The sequence below is a fragment of the Populus nigra genome, chromosome 11 (genome assembly GCF_951802175.1).
Source record: "Populus nigra chromosome 11, ddPopNigr1.1, whole genome shotgun sequence".
NCBI classification, from domain to species: Eukaryota; Viridiplantae; Streptophyta; class Magnoliopsida; order Malpighiales; family Salicaceae; genus Populus; species Populus nigra.
Genome location: NC_084862.1, coordinates 568,633 through 578,194, shown reverse-complemented (window position 1 = coordinate 578,194; position 9,562 = coordinate 568,633). Strand labels below are relative to the sequence as shown.

General features: G+C 36.0%; 1 protein-coding gene across 1 annotated transcript; it reads left to right on the top strand.

Moving 5' to 3' along the window:
• Positions 1–1,550: 1,550 nt before the first annotated feature.
• LOC133668343 (protein TIC110, chloroplastic-like) lies at positions 1,551–7,736 on the top strand. Its single transcript, XM_062088121.1, has 15 exons — positions 1,551–2,174; positions 2,487–2,546; positions 2,663–2,786; positions 2,903–2,966; positions 3,085–3,188; positions 3,402–3,468; positions 4,003–4,067; positions 4,149–4,243; positions 4,442–4,569; positions 4,666–4,766; positions 4,898–5,114; positions 5,255–5,409; positions 6,082–6,207; positions 6,308–7,294; positions 7,382–7,736. The coding sequence occupies exons 1-15, from the start codon at positions 1,678–1,680 to the stop codon at positions 7,622–7,624; spliced, it is 3,033 nt and encodes a 1,010-aa protein (XP_061944105.1). The 5' UTR covers positions 1,551–1,677; the 3' UTR covers positions 7,625–7,736.
• The last annotated feature ends 1,826 nt before the right edge of the window (positions 7,737–9,562 follow it).

Below are 9,562 nucleotides of genomic sequence, written 5' to 3'. Positions count from 1 at the left end.
AAAAATATTTAGATAGAAACATATTAGATCGACCCAATTCAACTTGGGTCAACCTGTTAAATCTATGACCTGGATTATAAGAGTGAGATAACTCTAAAGAAAACAAATCAAAACCAAATATAAAACCTAATTCCCGATTAAACCCTAAAGGATAAAATTAAAAAAAAAGACCAAAAAACAAATAACTTGCAACTCAGTTAATTTGCTAAATCTACAACTCGGGTCATGTAACTAAGATAACTCCTTAGAAAGCAAATCAAAACAACTTATGAAACTCAATTTATAATCAATCCAATGTTGAAAGATGAAATTGAAAAAAAAATATCAATGAAAAAAAAAGAAAAAAAAATACTCGAGTCAACCCGGATTAACCAGCCAAACCCATGACCTAGATAATGAGACCGAGATAATCTTATAAAAAGCAAAAATAAAAAATAAAATATGAAGCCTAATTTCAAATCAGCTATATATTGAAAGATGGAATTGAGAAAAAATTAAATTAAAAAAAACATTCGAGTTAATTTGTGACTCGAGATAATCAATCCCAATGTTGAATGATGAAATTAAAAAAAATAAAAAAAAATAATTTGAGTCAACTCGAATTAACTCACCTAACCCGTGACCCGGATAATAAGACTAGGGTAACTTTATAAAAGGTAAAACAAAAAAAATTATGAAGTTTAATTCCAAATCAACCAAATGTTGAAGAATGAAATAAAAAAATAACAAAAAAATTTAACTTGAGTTAACCTATCATACTTGTGACCGAGTCATAAGATCAAGATAATCTTATAAAAAATAAATAAATAATTGACCCAAGTCAACTTGGGTTAAACTATTAAACCTGCGACTAAAATCATGAGATTGTGATAACCTTATGAGAAGTAAATCAAAACAAATTATAAAATCTAATTTTTAATTAACTCATTTTTGAAGGCTGAAATTGAAAAAAATCAATTTAAAAATAGAACACAATAAAATGACCTGAGTCTAATCGGGTTAACCTATAAAACACGTGACAATAGTTATAAGATTAAGATAACCTCATAGAAAGCAAACTAAAGCAAATCATTAAACTTAATTCATAATCAACTCAATATTAAAGGATGAAATTGAAAAAATGCTAATTAAAAAAAGATAAAAAAAACTCAACTCAACAGGGTTTACCTGCCAAACCTGCAACTCGAGTTATATGATCAATATAACCTATAGAAAACAAATAAAAAAAATCATGAAGTTTAATTTCTAATAAACCCAATATTAAAATATAAAATTAAAAAATATTAATTAAAAAAAATTTAAGTTAAACCCGTATAAACCAAAACAATGTTGGTATTTTCTTAATCCCTAATGACTATATATAATATTTGAAAATTTAATGTATTAGAAAATAACCTACATGTTGAAACTTTTAAAGAAAAAAACAATCAATTTTCTAAAAGGAAAAGGATTAAGATATATAGTTTTACAAACTTGAAGGACTAAGATATAATTTATATCAAAATTAGGGACTAAATAAACAATTTACTCAGTACTATGCACACAGCTTTATCTTCTTGTTTCCACCCTGCTCGCCCCTCTCTATCCTCATCCTCCCCCCTCCCCCCTCTTCGTTAAACCCTATAAGCCTCCTTTATCTCTTCTCAACCTCCAAAACGACGCCGTTAACACCATCAAATGAACCCTTCTCTCCTCGCTTCTTCACCTTCCACTCCTTTCCTCTCCCCAATCCCTCTCAAGCTCACTCCTTCCTCTCTAACCCTCCCTAAACGCCACCGTTTTCTCGTCTCCTTCCCCCGCAGCTCCGCCGCCGAAACCCCCTCCACCGTCACCTTAGAATCAAAACCCGATAATGTTTTTGGAGGAAAGAGAGAGCTAACAGGTATTCAACCTATAGTGAGTAATCTCTCGCCGACGCTAAGATTGGCGAGCTCGGCGATAATCCTAGCTGGAGCTTTAGCTGCCGGGTATGGTTTAGGGACTAAGTTCGGTGGCGGGTCTCGGAATTTGGCACTTGGCGGTGCTGCTGTGGCCGGGGCAGCTGGTGGGGCGGTTGTTTATGCATTGAATTCGGCTGTTCCGGAGGTTGCGGCGATTAATTTGCACAATTATGTTTCTGGGTTTGATGATCCCATTCAAGTTAGTAAAGAGGAGATTGAAGGCATTGCTAAAAAGTTAGTTACCTTTAATTTTATTTTGGCTTGATTGTTAAAGTTTTGATTTTTATTGCTTTTTTGCCAAAAAGTTGGTGCTTTTTAGCAAAACTTTTTGGTTAATGTTTTGATGTGTTTTTGTGCATGTTGGCTATAGTTAAGATCATGTGTGCAGTGTGATTTTTTTTTGGGTGAATTTGAGTTGAAAGTTGTTTATTTTTGGATTGGTTTATGATTGTATTGGTGTTTTGTGCTAAGAGACTTGAGTTGTTGTGTGTTTTGCTTTACTTTTGTTAGTTTTTGAAATTTATTTGTGAATGCTGAATTTTGCAGATATGGTGTGAGCAAGCAAGATGAGGCATTTAATGCGGAGCTTTGTGATTTATACAGTCGGTAAGTTAGAATCGATGTTGAATTTGTTTTTAGTAATTTTGTTGAAGATTTTGCTTTTGGAGCTTGTTTTCATTCTTTGCTAACATTTTGGTTATTTCACCTTGATTTCGGTTTAGGTTTGTGTCCTCTGTCCTTCCTCCTGGGGGTGAAGAGCTTAAAGGGAATGAAGTTGAAACAATCATTAATTTTAAAAATGCTTTGGGCATTGACGACCCAGATGCTGCTAGCATGCATGTGGAGGTATTGTTGTCTTCACTAGATGCATGCATTTGCAAGAATGAGTATGCTAATGGTTGTATGTGAAGTGAATTTGAGAAATGTTTCCTTACACTGCTATTTTGTGTACTGGTTGGTAGCTTGGGAGGCGGATTTTCAGGCAAAGACTTGAAACCGGGGATCGTGATGGAGATGTAGAGCAGCGTCGGGCAAGTCATTTGTAATTTTGCTTGTTGGAATCTTAATTCTGGATCTGGAGACATTGGTTAGTGAAAATTTTGAATGAAGATATGGAACTTGACCATTATTACTGATTCTCCAGTGCAGGCATTTCAGAAATTGATATATGTTTCAACTCTTGTTTTTGGAGAAGCATCGTCTTTTCTTTTACCTTGGAAACGTGTTTTCAAGGTCACCGATTCTCAGGTATTTTTTTTTATCAACTGTTTCTATTTCTAGTTTATGTGCACTTGTTTTTTGTAGATAACATATTCAGGTTCTTGCCACCAGTAGCATATCTTCTGTCCTGTTATTTATATTTTGTCAAAAGTTGACATGCATTGAACTTCTAATTGTTTACTTTTTTATTTTCATTCTTCCCAGTTTATTGATATTATGTATTCCTCTTGTTTGTCTCAGGTTGAAATTGCTATTCGTGATAATGCCCAGAGGTTGTATTCTTCAAAGCTAAAATCAGTTGGAAAAGGTAAATTTAACTTAAATTGTCTGTAATGTTTCTTTTATTTTGTGTTAGCTGATTTCAGTGGTAAGCAATGCTGTGATTAGTGAACACCAAGCTGTTTATATATTGTCAACTTTTATGTATCATGGTTTGGTAGGGTTGCCCATTTAACTTTTATCGATCACTGAGGTGTGGTATGTTTGTGCACTGTAATGGGTGATATCCTAAGCCATTGGTTATCAACAATATCTATTTGATTATTTAGCCAATACAACTATCCACTGCTCTAGTTTTTAATTTCAGGGGATTGATATTTCACTTCCTTTTAAATTTTGTTTATAACTCTGGCTGGGGTTGGACCATGGGGGAGGAGGGATTGGAATGCATAGGCACAAATATTTTATTACTCTGTATACAATCTTCTTCATTGGCTTTGTTTTGATAACAAAATGCTTAGATGATCATTCTACTGATAATACGTATCAAGGATGAGTTGAAAATTCCTTTTGCATTTTTTACCCTTTCTAACATGCTTGTGTTTTTTTCCCTTTCAAATAGATATTGATGTGGAACAGCTTGTTACCCTTAGACAAACACAGATTTCTTGTCGACTTTCAGATGAGGTTCCTTCTTCTCGACTTCTCATTGGTGGTCTGTGTTTTGGTTCATAATTTTTCATACATGGCATCTTGTGTTTGTGACAGCTTGCAGAGGACTTATTTAGGCAGCGCACAAGAAAACTGGTTGAGAAAAATATTTCAGCAGCACTTGATAGACTGAAATCTAGGACAAGAACAGTGTATGATCTTTTCCACTTTTCTTAAATTCCAGCTTATGAATGTCTTTTCAAGATTTTTATTATTTTAATTTGGAAAAGAAAAGGCCTGATGTTTGATATGTCAAAGAATCTGTATTGCTTTGGAACTTTTGCTCAACAGTATCATATATGCCTAGCTGTTATGTTATTTGCACCATATAATTAAATTAGGTTTTACAGCCAGGATGTTGTGAAAGTTGTGGAAGAGCTTGATAAGATACTGGCATTCAACAACAAGCTTATTTCATTAAAGAACCATGAGGATGCAGCTTCATTTGCCTGCGGAGTTGGTCCAGTTTCTGTATCAGGTTTGGATCCTAGAGGAGCTCTTGCTTTCATGTTTTTTCAAGATCAAGTTTTTGACATGTCAGTTTTGAGCTGGTACTAAAGTGTTTGTGCCTTAGGTGGTGAGTATGACAGCGAAAGAAAGATAGACGATTTGAAGCTTCTTTATAGGGCATATGTTACAGATGCTTTATCTGGTGGTTCGATGGAAGAACATAAGGTGATGAATGCTGCCTTACACTTTATTGACGTGTGTAAAATAAATTTGTTCTTATTAGTACTTGATACCTTACCTTTCATCACGTTCTATGTACATTGCTTATGTCATAACCCTCTTATATTTTTTTGTAGCTTGCTGCATTAAATCAATTGAAGAATATATTTGGCTTAGGTAAAAGGGAGGCAGAATCAATTACGCTTGACATCACTTCAAAGGTATATCGTAAACGGCTTGCACAGGCTGTTTCAAGTGGTGATTTAGAATTTGCTGATAGCAAAGCAGCCTTCCTACAAAATCTCTGTGAGGAGTTGCACTTTGATCCACAAAAAGCCACTGAGATTCATGAAGGTAACTAACATCAATTGATTGCTAACATCAATGTTTTTAAAATGTCATCCTGAGACCTTTTACAAGTATCTAGAGGATTTATTTTTTTGCCTGTTCAGATTTTCTCATGCATAGTGGAACTAATGCTCCTTTATTTCCAGAAATTTACAGGCAAAAGCTTCAGCAGTGTGCAGCTGATGGAGAGTTGAGTGACGAGGATGTTAAAGCGCTGACTCGTTTGAGAGTCATGCTCTGTATTCCCCAGCAAACTATTGATGCAGCTCATTCTGATATCTGTGGCAGTTTATTTGAAAGGGTAAAATCATTTTTTCTATAATATTTCTGGTTACAATATGAAAGTTTTCCTCAAGTCTGTCTCATTGATTTGTGTTCTATGCCTCTGCTTCTAGAACTAGTCTGTTTCAATTGGTTTCCTTCGCAACAATGCACCTCTATCTAATTCTAGGTGGTTTCAAGTTGAATTAGGATTAAAGAGGTCAATGGGGACTTGGAGACATCTATACACTATGGGATAGGGCTGTTTTGAACATTATAAAAGCACGTAATCTCCTCAAGAGAACCATGTTTAGGTTTGTCCAAACTGTATTTTAGATTGTGGAGGTCAACAGGGACTTAGAAGTGTCTATACTTATTTAATGGGGTTGTGTGGAGTGTGCGGAGGGCCGTGTTTCTTGTTTTTGACTGTTCTTTTATCTCTCTATTCTTTGCTTGCTTAGAGGATTCACATTTTAAAACTGTATGCATATATCATTAAGGGTTAGGGTCTTCTCGTGCTGACTTCCTGCTGGTGTCCTGACTCTTCTTGCTCAATTATCTTTGATATTTTGGGTATAAATAGAATTTCCCGTTTGAATTCAAATGAAGAGATGTTACACTTCTACTTTAGGGTTTAAGTTGCAAAAAGCTAATTGTTGAATTGTTGCTCAAATTAATCAATTCATTGCTGATGCATGCCATTGTTTTTCAGGTGGTTAAAGATGCAATTGCATCAGGGGTTGATGGCTATGATGCTGATGTTAAGAAGGCTGTTAAAAAGGCTGCTCATGGCTTACGATTAACACGGGAGGCTGCCATGTCCATTGCTGGCAAAGCGGTGAGTATACACTTTGACTATCAAGTGTGTATTGTTAATACAGAACATAATCTTAAATTAAACACATTTCCTTTTGCTCAAAAACTTTTCCTTGTTGCAGGTTCGAAGGATTTTCTTAAACTTTGTAAAGCAAGCACGGATGGCTGAAAACCGTACTGAGGGTGCTAAAGCACTAAGGAAATTGATTGCCTTCAATTCATTGGTGGTTACTGAACTGGTGGCTGACATAAAAGGGGAATCTTCTGATACCCCACCAGAAGAGCCTAGTAAGGTGGAAGACAAGAAAATTGAAGAGGATGACGAATGGGATGAAGAGGGATGGGAGTCCCTTGAGACACTTAGGAAAATAAGACCGAGTGAGGAGGTTGCTGCAAAGATGGGCAAGCCTGGCCAGGCTGAGATAAATCTTAAAGATGACCTTTCTGAAAGAGAGAGGACTGACCTCTACAAGACATATCTACTTTACTGCCTAACTGGGGAAGTTACCAGAATTCCGTTTGGTGCTCAAATCACCACGAAGAAGGATGATTCAGAATACCTTCTGCTGAATCAGCTTGGTGGAATTTTGGGTTTGACTGTAAAGGAAATTGTGGAAGTCCACAGGAGCCTAGCTGAGCAGGCTTTTAGACAACAAGCTGAGGTAATTTTAGCTGATGGACAATTGACAAAAGCCAGGATAGAGCAGCTCAATGACTTGCAGAAGCAAGTTGGCTTGCCACCCGAGTATGCACAGAAGGTGATAAAGAACATTACAACTACAAAAATGGCAGCTGCTCTTGAAACTGCTATCAATCGAGGGAGGCTCAATATGAAACAGATAAGAGAGCTGAAGGAAGCAAGTATTGACTTCAACAGCATGGTATCTGAAAAGTTGCGAGAAAACCTGTACAAGAAAACTGTTGATGAAATTTTCTCATCTGGCACTGGGGAGTTTGATGAGGAGGAAGTCTATGAGAAAATCCCAGTAGATCTTAACATTAATGCCGAGAAGGCTAAAGGGGTTGTCCATGAGCTTGCACGGAGTAGACTGTCAAACTCACTGATTCAGGCTGTGGCGCTACTAAGGCAGAGAAATCAACAAGGAGTGGTATGTACTTTTTAATTTTCAATTTAAATAATTTTAATAATGCCTAGAGGGGAAGAGGTCTGAGGTCTTTTTTAACCACTTTTGTAGGTTTCCACTCTTAATGACTTGCTGGCTTGTGATAAAGCCGTGCCTTCTGAGACATTGACATGGGAGGTGCCTGAGGAGCTAGCTGATTTGTACACCATCTACATGAAAAATAATGCAGCACCAGAAAAACTGTCCCGTCTGCAGCATCTGCTGGGCATAAGCGATTCAACTGCCACTGCTCTTGGAGAGACGGAAGATAGCGTGTTCTCAGTTGGGGCAGAGGAAGAAAAGTTTGTGTTCTAACTTCTTAATATGATGTAATGGTATTTTTGCCCCTTCCCCAAAAAGAGAGAACTTGCCATATTATTTTTATGAAACAGTTTTCCTAATGCAATAAGATGATGAAGTTTTGGTAGCCCATGAGAGTGCTATAGATATGTTCAGTAAGTATATGAATGTTTGTCATCTTTCATATTTGCTGATGAAATGCTTTCGATATTTGCATCACTCGTTTCACTCGAATCTTTCCAGTTAAGATTCAAGTAGTCTCGAATGGATTGATGATTTAGCTTTCTGCCAATGCCAACAAATCGAATGAAGGTTTGGTTTACACTTGTTTTGAATGTTTGGTTCCATTCATCCATGTTGATCACTTCGTTATTTTTGTGTCTGTCAACGTTGAGATGTTGCTGGTGGGACTGCGCCAAGATGGCAAGACCTTTGCTTGAATTGAATGTTTTCCATGTTTAGCAATACCCCCAGGAGTCAAAAAATGTACAAACGGGTATTAATTTTCAGTAGGTTTTTTTTGTCAATCGTCAACCTTCGTGGTGTTTTTACCACTGTAAACAGTACACTAGATTTCACACTAATTTTTATTTAATTATATTGTTGTCAATCCTCATAATTTTTATAACTATGAAAAAAATCAAAGAATAATTAATTCATGAAAACTACATAAAAAACAACAATATAAAAAATAAAAAATCGTTGAGTTCTGATACCCACTGATATAAATATAGAAGCACAAATAAAAAGAAAATAAACAAAGTTTTGGCCGAATATGATGATGACACACAAAGAATCCAATTCATAATTTTATTTTTAAGAATAAAAATATGATATATTTTGCCTGTATAAGAGGTATTACAAAATCTTAAATTCATCATAAATCGATCTTTATACGGTAAAAAAATCAAAATTCTAAAATAAAAATAACAAGTAACATAAAATCTAAAATTGATAAAAGATTCAGAAAAATAACAAAATTAATTAAAACAACATTTCGTGGTCTAATTTGGTATCTTCCGAGACACACAGGTGCTGCAAATCAGCTAAGCCCCTTGTATATCAATACCTATAGAATCTTGTGAAAAATATTGAGTCTGATCGTACGGTCATATAAAAAATTATAGCCTTCTGATGTCAGACCACTGTTTCGGGATGATCAGACATTTCTTAGGTTTAGTTTAGTTCTGTCTCATGGTCCATGAATAAGTCGGTTAGGCTTTCTTTATAATCTATTTATAGCATATATCTCGTGTAGCTGTTCAAAACCATCGTACTCTCTTGACCTGCCTACACTAGATTTGATCACGGCAAGTTTGGATGCTGCTAATAACGATCTGACCTTATAATTTCTTCTCAAATAAAGGGCTGATAAAATAAAAATGTAAATCAACAAGCAGTCCAAACCCAGGCAGCGATGACAGTCTTTCTTCACTAGATGATGCTACTCCTATCACATTTGATAGCTCTTATTCCAGGAGCTTGGCGAACAAGAAGGGCCTTTTGCACCCGGAAACAACAGCTTTCCAGTGGAGGCTCTACGGGCTGGCAGGTCAAGACACATAGCACCAATGCTGCAACATTCTACGCAGATGTTGCTAGTATCATGGCGAGCCTTTGTGCTTTTCATTTTTCTGGATTTCATCCATGTGTGTCAAAAATACTTTGTTGTAGAAGTATGATAATTAGTCCTTGGCGAAAATTCCAAGCTGCATGTCCGATGGAATGAATCGTGCGCATTTAATATCAGTCTAATTAATGTATCTTTTCAGCAATTCATTCTGATCTCTCCAATGTTACTTCACCAATGGATCGCTACCACTATCGTCATCATCATCATAAGGCAACTCCAGCCAGAATGGAGGAGAACTTCTGTCGATCTGTTGGAAACAGTACCACATCAATGGGGGATTGGGGAGAGAGAGAGCAAAGCTATGGAAAACAATGAAAAAG

What these genes read in the sequence shown, in the direction of transcription:
- LOC133668343 (XM_062088121.1), top strand. Translation starts at nt 1,678, where the DNA reads ATGAACCCTTCTCTCCTCGCTTCTTCACCTTCCACTCCTTTCCTCTCC. An exon ending in CTGCTAGCATGCATGTGGAG is followed by an intron (nt 2,787 to 2,902) that starts GTATTGTTGTCT and finishes ACTGGTTGGTAG; the next exon opens with CTTGGGAGGCGGATTTTCAG. An exon ending in CTTGTCGACTTTCAGATGAG is followed by an intron (nt 4,068 to 4,148) that starts GTTCCTTCTTCT and finishes TGTTTGTGACAG; the next exon opens with CTTGCAGAGGACTTATTTAG.